Source organism: Ictalurus furcatus, chromosome 13, assembly GCF_023375685.1.
Source record: "Ictalurus furcatus strain D&B chromosome 13, Billie_1.0, whole genome shotgun sequence".
In the NCBI taxonomy this organism is placed as follows: domain Eukaryota; kingdom Metazoa; phylum Chordata; class Actinopteri; order Siluriformes; family Ictaluridae; genus Ictalurus; species Ictalurus furcatus.
Genome location: NC_071267.1, coordinates 1,700,920 through 1,714,572, shown reverse-complemented (window position 1 = coordinate 1,714,572; position 13,653 = coordinate 1,700,920). Strand labels below are relative to the sequence as shown.

Here is a 13,653-nt window from a genome sequence, read left to right as displayed (position 1 = left end):
TCTCCAATCGATTCAGTTTCTCCAATCACATGCAATGATGTGAATAATTTAGCTGAAGACAGCTTGTTGAGGAAACAGAAGAGTTCTCACAGATGTTCATAGATTCACAATGACCTCGTGTTTTTTTATTATTTATTTAAAAAGTCGCTGATAAAAACCGAATGTTTGGCAAAGAACTGTGTTTATTCTGAGCTCTCATCTGTTCTGAGTCAATACTGATAATGTTTAGCTGAACTACAGAATAAAACATAACCACAGTTTTCACAGTATGGAAATCTACTTGGGCTAAAAATTATACCACAGGAAATATTGCAGGAAATGCGATATTTTCGTGGAGTCGGAAGAGAAAATGGAATCGAACCAGAAGAAAGTCGGAAACGGACGAGAACCAGGAGTAAGGAAATTGACAATTCAGCGGAGCCGTGTCTAGAGGAGCCAATCAGGAACAAATTCGCAGCATGTGTCTTCAACGGTCGGCTTCGCTGCTTTCCCTAACAACGGCATCGATGGAGTTATTAGTCGACTACTTCGCGAAACCCTTAACATAACCGTGTATATATATATATATATTTTTAAACGTATCGGTAGAATAAATTGCATAATGTGCATAGTGCATAGAGTTGAAGAGTTTCTAGATTTCTATCATTCTAGATAGTGTTAAAATGCTGAGTCGTAGCGTACTATGAGATTTTATATATTGGGTTTTTTGCATTTGGTCGGCAAGGCCTGAGTTTGACGTCAAACCCAAGAAAAGTCCAATCATAGATGTCATTCTCCTCGAAGCAGCAGTGATGTTAACCGAGGGCCGTACTTTTTGCCATAACTGAAGTCAGTTTGCAGTCCACAAACACCACAAGTTAGCGCTCCTCATAAGGAATGAAACATCTTGCGCTGGGAATTCTGCTCGGGTGAAATTTAACTGCGTCCTCAGTTCTCGAGGTCATCCTTGGTGAATTTATGAGGCTGGAGAAAAAAAAAAGTGCCCTGGGCTGAGCCACGTGCTCAGGCTTTCACCTCTCGGACCTTTGTGGCTGTGGAAAAATCAGAAAAAACTCTGGGAATGTCACAGGGGTAAAAGCCAGCGAGCAGCAGGCGCCGTAACACGGACTTGGCGGACTTCATTGTGTAGGAGCGTGGCGAGAGATGGAGGGTGATGGAAGGAGGCTGGGGTGAGAGAGAGGACGGCAAAACGAGATAGAGCAGCGCATTAACGTGGCGTCTCTCCAGACACAAAGCCACACATTGTATTAGGCAACGGGCTAAGGTGAAAGGTCAGTCGTGGCCGTGATAACTCTATCAATGCCCTGCTGTGGAGGGTCGGCGTACAATGTGTTCTCACACACACTCCGAGTGATAATCGTATGACGGACAGAAACTGGAATTCAAGACAATTCAAGATCAACTTGATCTTCCATAATGCCTTTGTTTCGAACCTCTGAGTCAGGAAGTTTCAAGGTCAGACCCACGAAATTCCCTTGGGTTTCCATTCAAGTGCCACTTCCTGCTTCTTATACCTTCTGTCTGTTTACACCGCAGCACTGTTGAATTCTAGATTCTGATTGGTGAGAAGGTGTGAAAATATTGCTCTGGGGAAATGTAGGAGCTCTGATAGTGCTCGGAACGGTTCTTCTTGTGGTCGACTATCCGTTCGTTTTAAACTGTTATATGAATTAATTTCAGGCCACCAATTGCACCAATCAAGACCTCTCCACTTGCATAACGCCGAAAGTATTCCTGTTCCCTGTCACAAATGCATTTTTGAGGGGCTCCCAAGTGGCGAGTTGGAATCCTGATGATGCCACAGATGGCACAGTCTCTCAAAACCAGGTGTCTTTGAGGTCATGTATGTGGAAGAGGGCTGCGGCTGGCTCCACGGTTCTTGGAGAAAGCACATGTTCATGTTGGTAGCAGTGGTTGAGTGGTTGAGTGGGGAGGGAATGCTGACCAAAAAGATGTGCATTTGTGAATCTGGTTTGTCTCGCTGTTTCGTTTTTACTGTCTGATCCCTGGTTTTTGACCTTTATCTGTCTCTTTGCCATTGTATCAACGTCACTAAGTAGATTTAGCGCTATAGCAATGAAGCTAAACCATACACTGTCATGGTAAAATGACTATAATTGATTGGACCCTTCTTTCCTGGGAGTCTTCTCTTCCCCTCGGTCATTCATCACACACCCACATGGTAGAAGCTCTGAAACTGATCCGTTTATTAATGAGATTACACACCACTTTCACGCAGCCTCCTCCGCTAACCTAAATGGCTTCCTGTGTGGGCCCCCTGCACACACACACACACACACACACACACACACAAACACACACACTCTAATTACAGCAAGACCCAAGAGCATGTTCGGACCAGATGAGATCAAAATCATTTCTGAAACCCGGCTTTCCTCATTTTCTTCTGCTCTGTGATGCAATGCTGGATTTCTCTTTATCACAATCGGAACATCGACGCCATGCTTTTTTTGAAAATCCAGATTGTTTTGAATGAATTCTACCAGCAGTAAGGAGATAAGGACCTGTCCTGTTGCTGAACCTCTAGCTCATTAGCTTTAAGCCTTTCATCATCTGAGTGCTTAGCGTGGTGTTTACAGAGGTAATCAACACGATGCAAACCTGTCCATCTATTCATTAACCTCTTGCCTACAGTAGCCTGTCGCAACCTCTGACCTTTCACCCCATGGACTAAGATTAGAGTGAAATGTCTGCTTGAAGCTAAAAATCTCCAACAGTGAGACAACTTTAGACATTTCACTAGCAACGACACACCCTAAACACACCCTAAACCCCTTTCAGTCAGTCCTAATATCAGAAATTTCATAACAATTTTTACAATGTACCACGTGATAGATATTGAACTCACACACACACACACATACACACTGTAGCACCTAGCACAATGATTTAGCAGATTTAGTGCGCTCTGAGAAAAAAACTCAACTAAACATGCTGCTTACTATTAACGCATATCAGGAAAAATAACGAGGTTAAAAAATTTTCTACAAGATAAACGACGACACACCTTAGAATGCTAATTACTAGCCTGTGAGGTATGCTAATATGGTGTGTGGTAAAAATATCTCACTGTTTTCAACAGGAGGTGAAATTGTTAGCATTTTTCCGACACTAGCGCCCTATTAGATTTCATCCCTTAGCCTGTTTTTAGCCTAGCGCATCTTTCATTCTGGCTACACACACTTTAACAAGACTTCTTTGCTAGTTTTACCTATTTAACTAGCAAACGTCTTGGACTTATGGAGACAAATTTTATTGTCACGGACTCTGAAACGCCAACCCGACGTTAAACTGTTTTTGTTTTCTTTCTGTCAGTATTGTGTACACGGAAACTGCTCAAAACGACATGCTTTACAAATGTATCATATATAGCATGTGAAAAAGAGGCTATTTAGCTTTGCTAGCAAGGTTGTTTTTACCTCAGAAAAATATATCAAATGGGTCTAAAGTCCATCTTACAACGAGAAGAAATGTAAAATGAAACTCAAGAAATGTTTTTTGCTAGCTATTTGTATATGTTGTGTTGGGACACTCTCAGGTAATTTAGCGTATATATCGTTGACTGATTGTGTTTTAGCGTTCACTTTGCCAGTTTGGAAAGTTTTCAGGATAAAAAAGTGATGTCACACAAGGACACGAATCCACAGTGGATGGAAAAACGAGAGTAATAGTTTTACCACGTTGGCTTTACATCAGCGTATAGGTGGACGAAGGGGATAAAGGTCACAGGATTAACTTCTGACCTCTTGCCCTTCAGGGTGCTAGTCAGTTTGACTACAGTGATGCATTTTTTTGATGGGTTTATGAGATTTTTTTAGATTTACGATTGGCCAAGTGCTGTTAGAAATCTCCTTCCCTCTGCTGGTTTCTCACCTGTTTTCGCTTTTTCTTCTATCATCTGTCGCTTTTGCTTTATTGGTACATCTCTCAGCTCTCTCTCTCTCTCTCTCTCTCTCTCTCTCTTGCTCTCCATCTATCTATCTATACTGGATTCTGGTTTACTAGTTAACTATCTTAACTGCTCATTCACAGGGACTTGTACTGCGGACACACCACAAAAAAGTCTTAAAAATGTGTCTAATCGTTGATTATTTACTATTTACGGAAGGAATCTTGATTCTTGTAAATGATTCTTGATGACAGCTTGACCTTTACAGACCACATCTCAACAACTGCACAGTCCTGTAGGTTCATCCTGTACAACATCAAGAAAATCAGACCCTACCTCACCGAACAGGCTACACAGATACTAATCCAGGTTCTTGTTATCTCTAAACTGGACTACTGCAACTCACTACTCTCGGGCCTTCCGGCCAGCTCCATCAATCCCCTTCAGATGATTCAGAATGCAGCAGCACGCCTCGTCTTCAACCCAAAAGAACCCATGTCACACCCCTCTTCATCTCCCTCCACTGGCTTCTTGTTGACGCCTGCATCAAATTCAAGGCCTTGATGCTCACCTAGAAAACCTTGTCTGAAACAGCGCCCCCTACCTCAACTCTCTCCTGAAGGCTTACGTTCCCTCACGCAATCTGCCATCGATCAATGACCGATGCTTAGTAGTGCCTACTCAGTGTGGCTCAACGTCCCTTTCAAGAACATTTAAACTAACTGTCCCCCAGTGGTGGAATGAACTTCCAATCCGGACCACAGAATCACTCACCATGTTCAAAAAACAGCTAAAGACCCACCTCTTCTGTGAACACCTAACTAACCCCTAAAAAAAATAAATAAATAAAATAAAATAAAATAATTACTCTGGCACTTACACCTCTACTCTGCGCACTTTGCTTCTTCTGGAACTCAATTAATGATCTTGTACAGTAGCACTACTTGTATTGTTCTCTGCTTGATATATCGCTTTGGTTGTATTTTCTCATTTCTAAGTTGCTTTAGATAAAAGCATCTGCTAAATGAATAAATGTAAAATGTCAAGTGTAAATGTAAGGAGTCTCCAGTGTCAGAGGTAAAACTGTAACTTTACATTTTCCAACATCTTCAGAACAGAGGAGTTTTGCGATTTAGCATGGCAAAACGTTTTTTTTTCTTCATCAACTTCAAGAGAGAGGAAAAAAGAGAGGCTGGTGAGGGAACTAGTGTTATAGCTGTTATAACGTATAATAAGTTGATAATGGGTACGAAGTTGTTTTGCAAACATGAAATGTAACTAATGTAACAGATAAAAAGCTGTTAAAAATGACGTTGTTTAACGAATAAACACTGTACTTCGAAGGGGTAACAGGAACTCTCTCGTCTTGGCAAACTCAAGAGTGCGCCATTTCTACAGCGCCGCTTTCGTACCTTGGCACACGGTGTCGCTGACGGCGGTGCAGTGCAGGAGCTCCTCCGTATCCTCGCAGATGGTGCACGGCAGGCACAGGTTGAGCTCGCTCTCCTGGTCTGAGTATGTGTCGTCCATGCACATCTCACATATGGTGTCCTGCTCGAGGGCACAGCGCCTCAGCACGCCGCTGCCCAATGGACACGCCGTGCACGCCTGGCACTGCCCCGTTATGGGTGACATGAAGTAGCCATAGTCGCACACGCAGGTGGCGTCGTTGGCATCCGTGCATGGCGTCTCCATACGTAACAGCCCAGTGCACTCTGTGCATTTCCTGCATTTTGCTGTGTGGCTGAAGATCTCCGAGAACGTCTCACCTGCAAGGAATGAAAGCAACGTTAGACAGATGGACTTCTAAAGCATCCGTCAAAAGCATCAGCTCATCATTAAGAATCAAGGGCAAGGTGGCTTAGCATGTTTGCCTCGCACCTCTGGGGTTGGGGGTTCAAATCCTGCCTCGAGTTTGCATGTTCTACCCATGCTTCGAGGGTTTCCAAAGACATGTGCTGTAGGCTGATTGGCATTTCCAATTTGTCCATAGTGTGTGGTTGTGTGTGCAGTTGTGCTCTGTGATAGGTTGGCACCCCATCCAGGGTGTCCCCCGCCTTGTGCCCCGAGTTCCCTGGGAACTCCAGGCTCCAGGCTCCCCATGACCCTGTGTAGGATAAGCGGTATGGAAAATGGATGGATGGATGGATGGAAGCCTTAAGAATCTGTTTCTTATAATCATCATCATCATCAAGTTTGATATGATTTATTTATAAAAGTATACTGTTTTAAGTTTCATGTTAATTTTTTCCCCAAAGTAAATAAATAAAGAAACAATTGATAAACAAACAAATAAATCGACTGATTTCATTCATTAATAAAATCTGTTAGAAAAGAAAAGTGGAGTGTCAGCGTAGTATGAACTTTCACAGAGTTGAACTAAATGAAACACAAAAGATTCATTCAGCATATTTACTAGATCATATGATGTTTTCAAAAGCCTGTTAATAAACACTGTTCCTAAAGATACCGTGTGATAAGGGTGTGCAATGAGAAAAGGAAGAAAAAAAAAAGGACGCTAAGAGAGTGAGCTATCTCGGCGTTGTGTTTAAGATCTCATCTGACCTTCCCTGGCCTATGAATTTCTGCTGAATTAAGCCAATAGTCTGAGTAAGAAGAAGATGGTGTGTTTATTTACCCAGGAATTAAAGAGACACTTGCTTGTTTTAAAATAATTCTTAAATTACAACAAAACTGATGCTGTTTGAGATCTCACGCTCGAGACAGGTCAGGTCTCAGTTAGAACTTGTGACAGTAGTCAGTTTTTGGAAAATTACAAAGATGCCAAAAGTTTGCAAGAAACTATACAGTATCTTTGGAAAAATAAATATGAACAGTAAAATATAATGGACAGAAAGTTGTTTGCAGATGACTAACTATCTGCAGCATTGTTCATTCATTCATCTTCAATGAGCGCTTTATCCTGAGCAGGGTGCCAGAGTCTATTCCAGGAGCACTGGGCGTAAGGTGGGAATACACCCTTGATGGGACACCAGGCCATTGCAGGGCACTTGACATATGGGACTAAACCAGAGAACCCAGCGTTAACCCACCCAGACATAAAGAGAACATGAGAAACAGTCACCTGAACTCAGGATTGGATCAGGGACCCTGCAAGAAGGCAATGTCCTTCTTTTTGTTTCCTTAACTTTTTTGTCAATCACATTTGAGTTATTGCAGGTGTCCTCAGCAGAGTTGCCACTACTATTCTGTTATTTCAAGTCTTTTATAAGTCTATAATTCCTTCTAAATGGTGGGATATACATTCATTGACCCCTCAAAAAAAGATGTGCAAGTCGGTGCAAGTCGGTTTTCCATTGACTAAATGCCAGTGGCCATGTAAGTTGTTGGCAAATTGATGCAGTCCTAGCTCCTGTTTCAGCCCGTATTACTACTTCTACTGTTTCAGTCTGAGTCCTGTTCCTATTTATGTCCTCAGCCTTGTTTCTGTCTCAGATCCCACTCCAGACTCTGTCCTGTGCCCAAATAAAGACCTGGGTATTGTCCTGTTTTTACCTCAGGCTGTGCTTTGTTTTCTATTGTCTGAGAAGTCTTGCCTGAGTAAACTCCATTCTACTCATTTCTCGTTTCCCTAAATCCTCATCCTGTTTTGGGCCTACTGCAAATCTGCTATGGATTTCCGACTACGATTCTTAAACTAATAAAGAAACTTGTCTGGTCTTATGAAGGGCTTCTAGATTTAGATCCCTCTATAGCACAGACATTGGCTCGTTTACTTTTTTGTCTTCTGTTGGTAGATCATCCTCTTCATACTCACAGACCTTTGTGCAGGTTTGACTCTATAGATCAGTGGTCACCAACCTTCCTGAAGGCGTTAGCTCCAACCATAATCGTGCACACCTGACCATCTAATCAATACTTTAAGAAGTTCTTGATCAACTAAAAACAGGTGTGTTCGATTTTGGTAGGAGAAGAAACCTGCAGGAAGGTAGATCTCAAGGAAGAGCGTTGGTGACCATTGCTATAGATCATTTTTAATTTAGATCGATATTTTACCTGACAGGCATCACTTTATTAATGAAAATGGGGTTACGGACACTGGAGTAGCATAACCATAACGTCTGCCCTGTCATCAGGAGATCTAAAGATCAAATCTCAAAGATCCAAAAGCCATCCATGGCTGGGGGTCCAAGAGAGCAAAACAGGTTGGAGGGATGGTGTTACTACAATTTTCTCTTTCCTGTCCATCAAAATGACACTATGGTCAGCTCATGTATAAGTAACTGTGCAGAGCTTTCCTCTGAGTGGGCAGTAGTTTGAAAAGATATGGTGGTTTCCTATGTCTTGGAGGAAGCACACGTTATCCCTCACCCTCCCTGCTTAGTACAGTAGCTGCCATATCTATTTAGAGTGTGGGAATGGGCAAATGACAAAATTAATGATAATGAGTCTTTATTGGTCATATACATTAGAGCACAGTGAAATTCTTTTCTTCGCATATCCCAGCATGTCAGGAAGTTGGGGTCAGAGTGCAGGGTCAGCCATGATACAGTGCCCCCTGGAGCAGAGAGGGTTAAGGGCCTTGCTCAAGGGCACAACAGTGGCAGCTTGGTAGTGCTGGGGCTTGAACCCCCGACCTTCCGATAAGTAACCCAGAGCCTTAACCGCCAAGCCACCACTGCCCAAACTGGTAGAAAAAAGGGTAAAAATCCAAACTAATTTGATCTGACCCTAAATAAGTACATTACAGAGCACCACAAAGATGAATTCTTTTCTTTCTGCTGTTATCTTTGTACATGCTTTTTACATTTAGAACTAAACTATGAACTACATTTTTTTTTTACATTTAGAACTACAAATGAACTATAGATACACCAGAAACATTAAGGACTGGATGCATGGTAACGTTCACTTATAGAGTTTTCACAACTAGCCTGAATGTCTGAGTCCACACCCAGGATCAATACTGTGCTCGTTTGGGGGAGGGCCTAATAATCACAGGTTTCTTTTCACATTCCTTCCAAACCATATATCCATACGTCACCTTGTGTGCATTCATCCCTGAACCCAAGACAATCAGAAATAACCTGCCTAAGCACGGTATGTCTTGAACCAATCATCTTTGGTGTTGACAGTAACACTCGTTTTCAATTCCGGTATATAGATATGAAACGTTTATTATAAGAAGCATGAATTGGCTTCAGTTAGTCTAGGGTTCTTACAGTAACTAGAAACATTGAGCACTTTGGTTGCCTCCAATCTACATTGGCCACCTGTTATGTTTTTTAAAGAGGGCTTGCTTTTGGCATTTAAAGCTCTAAATGGCTTAGAGTAGTACCTAAGCAATCTCACTTGGTCTCTATGGTTGCTAAATGCAGCTCTCTGATCAATACCAACAGACCACAGTGGATCCTTTTCCTACGTGGCTCCTAGGCTTTGGAAATGCCTTCCTGACAATAATCAGGATTTAAACATGCACTCTCTTTCTCTGTTCAGTCAAGCCTATAGCTGACCTTCTTGTGTCAAAAAAGGTACAGGTGGAAGACCATGGGTGTCCTGCTGATCTGAGATGTCAGAGCTGTTTTTACACTTTTCACATGCAATCATCCAACTTTAATGATATGATCAAATGTTTCTGGTGTCTCAGGGATCCTTCAAGTATGGGCGTCATTGCTTTCTATGCTGCACAGGTAACCGATATTGATAACAATTTTGCACACAGATTAGTTCAATGTAAAGAAATAATGCATAACACTTCCCTTATTACCTGTGCTGAGGCTCGCAAGTGCCTATTCATGCCATTGAGACATCAGTAATCTCTTGCACCAACCCATACTGATGCCCATAACCTTCTGCTCCTGTTAAGATCTTTCTGCTGTCACCAACTTGAGGGCTATATGTTTTGCTCATTGTATTAATGCCAGCAGGATGCCAAAATGTGCTACCCCATTCATGTTCCTTTGAATTCTTACTTCCTTTACTCTGAGGCCTACGAGATTTTCTTGAGAACTTCTATAGGACTATAGGTTTCTGACCCATCCAGATACTAAGGTTGCCATCCTGACTCGCAGGAACTGAAGCCAACACATTTCTGATCCACTCCGTCCATCTTCAGGCCCACAAGCTCCTGCTTTATGTCCTAAGGCCTACCATATCCTTGTTCTACTTGTGCCACCCTGATGTCAACAAGCTCTTGCTTCCACTGTTTCTCATGTCTTCCACTCTGAGGTCCTGGAGTCATCTGGACCTACTTGAGGACTATAAGGGCTGTAAGTTTCTGACCCACCTTTAACCTCCTGTTTCCATTATGAGACCCAGAAACTAAAGCCTACGAGCTTTTGCCTCTATCCTGATCCTATCCCTGCCATCCAAATGGCTATAAGTTTCAGCTCCCATCCTAAGGCTTATAAGCTCCTGCTCTCATTCCGATCCCACTCCTGTTATTTTTAGGCCCACAAGATTCTGCTTCACCTCTTGAGACATACCACATCTTCACCGTACTCCAGCCATCATAATGGCAACAAGCTCTTGTTCTTCCAAGTTCTTATGTCTTCCACTCTGAGGTCTACAATTTCCTGCTTCCATCTAGATACTACTAGTGCCATCTTGGAGGCCAAAATTGAAGCCTACATGCATCTGACTCTATCTATATCTTACTCCTGCCATCCTATAGGAAAACTTCTGGTGCCATCCAAAAGCTCCCACACCATCTGGACCATCTAGTTAGTCATCTTGAGGGTCAGAAACCGAAGCCTTCAAGATTCTGCCCCATCCAGATACTACTGCTGACATTCTGAGACCTTGAATTCCGGCCACATCTGGACACTCTTGCCACCCACAAGCTCCTGTTCCCATTCCCTTATTCTTACTGGGTTGCAGGGAACCTGCAGGCTATCCCAGTGGGCATGGGGCACAAGGCGGGGTACACCCTGGACAGGGTGCTAATCCTTCGCAGGGCACAATCACACACACACATTCATACACTACAGACACTTTTGGACATGCCAATCAGCCTACAATGCATGTCTTTGGACTGGGGGAGGAAACCGGAGTACCCGGAGGAAACCTCCGAAGCACGGGGAGAACATGCAAACTCCGCACACACAGGACCGCGGTGGGAATCGAACCCTCAACCCTGGAGGTGTGAGGCAAATGCGCTAACCACTAAGTCTAAGAGCACTAGAAGTCCCTAATACTTTTTCTTTAACCGTTTGTACTATGACTAACCTGTCTATTTAGCCTACAGAATAATGGTTATCTTAATACAGATCAGGACACCGTATGCTTATAAACGAGGGATAGTCAACAGGGTCCACTGTGTCCATACACACCCACACTCAACACACACACCAACGCATTCTCCATACACTCTCACACACTCATCAGCGCTTGATTATTACCTCTCTAGATTCCCTGGTGTGTCATGCACTATGGTCACTAATGGATTTTCTGATGATGGCTAAAGTGAAGGAAAGCACCCACTCAGCCTTTTCCTCTCTTTTTGCCCCCTCTCTTTTTTCATCCCTTCTTTCTTCATCTTGCTCTACTCCCTCTCTACTCCTCTCTTGCAGCCGTTACCATAATGTGCGTCATCAATAATGCATATCAGTGCATTATTTCAGAGAGACTACACCATATGTGTGTGTGTGTGTGTGTGTGTGTGTGTGTGTGTGTGTGTGTGTCAGTTCCATGGTTGGTACTGTGCAGAGGAGCAGAGGTAACATTCTGTAAATGACTTCTGTGTGGCCATAAAAGGCAAACTGATGTGGCCAGATATAATTTATTATTATTGTGTCCGTGTGTGTGTGTGTGTGTTGCTAAAGCAGCTGGTTTATCTCGATATCAAGTCACAGTCATTCTGTCTGCACTCCCAAAGTTCACGTTGCTATCATGTCTCCTAATTTCATCCATTTGCATTTTTAGATGTCTCCTAATAAGCCATTTAGGAGCAGGAAAGGGGAAATGAGAAGTGAGAGAAGACCTCACATCCTGATGTTATTTAAACACCTTTATCCTAGGAAACTCTCGACTGAAATATGAATCTGAGTGGACGATTCAAATTTCACTCGAGTGTAAAAAGGACATAAATTGTGTGCTGTTGCTCTACTTCTTCTTGGAGCGCCTGCATTTCCGACTCACCTTCTTCTGTTGTGGATATTTGCACCCAAGTCTCACCCTTGCTTCAGTGTTTAATCTCACCTGGATACTGTAGATCTGTACCCAAGGCTCTCCTGTGCTTCAACACACTCGGTACTTTATTGTTTACTGTAATATTTTATAATCCAGAAAAGGACCGGTTCCATTTTGAGTCTGGGTTCTGTCAAGGTGTCCTCCTCATGTCATCTCCGGGAGTTTTTTCTCACCACTGTTGCATCTGGCTTGTTCATGGCTCTGGCTTGGATTAAAATCTACATCTGGTTTTCTGTAAAGCTCGGGATAGGAATAATGCTTTCACAAAACAAAACAAAATTTCAGCTGAGGTAAAAGTTTCATATGAGGAGTCTGAAACAGAATAAAGAGTGAAGTCTACCTTTATAGGTTAATCCTAGTGATGTAGGGCCTTTAGTGACAGGTGGGTGATCAGAAAGAAGGTGGAGGGCCTCGTGTATGTTGATGGAGTATTTTGGCCCGAGGCGAAGGAGTTCCATTGACATACACACGCATGGGTGCTTTAGAGGCTTATCAGATTCTCCGAAACATGACAAATCACAAGCTCCGGGCGACGGATTGACGTGTTTTTTGTTTGGTTTTGTTTTTGAGGTTAAAGTTTCGCCGTAAACATCAGGATCTGGGATGCAACTCTAGTGTGCTTTCACAATCACCTGATTTTTACATGAATGGTCAATTTGCACACCTGAGAACCTCAATAGAGACAGAAACTTAAGGGAAAAAAGGCCCACCTGGAAGCGGTATCCGGACTATCGCTGATCAGAAACAGACACTAATAATTATACACTCATAATGTCCAGTTTTGACATGTCCCTTCAGTTCTGTCTAGCCTGACATTAATCACTGTCCTGACACAAACAGGTATCGCCGGAATGCTCCCCAGGGTCACCCTGCTGAAATAGTTTTTCAGCTTGTTGTAGTTAACCCTGTGGTTATGTTCAGCAATATTTCACTTACCCAGGCAAAATTGTCATTTGTGAACAAATGAGACAAAATTATTGTACTTATCCAATATTTCACATCTGTGAGGGGTAAAAGTATGCGAACCTTTGCTTTCAGTATCTGGTGTGACCCCCTTGTGCAGCAATAACTGCAGCTAAACGTTTGGGGTAACTGGAGGAATTTTAGCCCGTTCCTCAGTAGAGAACATCTTCAACTCTGGGATGTTGGTGGGTTTCTTCACATGAACCGCTTGCATCAACCAGTTAGGTCCTCTCTCTACCAATATGTCAAATGATCGTGTCAAAAACCTTGGTGTTGTTCGAGAGCCTACGTTGTGTTTTGATACAACAGATCAGTGCTGTTGTCAAAAGCAGCTTTTTTCAGCTGAAGAAGGACCGTGAAACGGTTATTTATGCATTTTTAACATCAACGTTAGACTACTGTAATTCCCTCTATTTCGGATTGGCTAAAACCGCTCTCGATCGCTTGTAAATGGAACATAATGTGGTACATTCGTTTTTAAAGCTTTGCACGGACTTGCTCGCCAGTACATATGTGATCTCCTTAGCCTGTATACTGCATCGAGATCTCTTCGATCAACGACTCCTTTCAGTCCCTCGTTCACGCTTTAAAACCAAAGCTGACCGGGCTTTCTCAGTAGCTGCTGCCAG

General features: G+C 42.8%; 1 protein-coding gene across 1 annotated transcript in view; it reads right to left on the bottom strand.

The window, feature by feature from the left end:
• Positions 1–13,653, bottom strand: part of ngfrb (nerve growth factor receptor b) — a 33,003-nt gene that overhangs the window by 9,043 nt on the left and 10,307 nt on the right. The window contains exon 3 of the mRNA XM_053639865.1: positions 5,323–5,679. Coding sequence (XP_053495840.1) covers positions 5,323–5,679 — 357 coding nt within the window. The remainder of the gene's footprint in view (positions 1–5,322; positions 5,680–13,653) is intronic.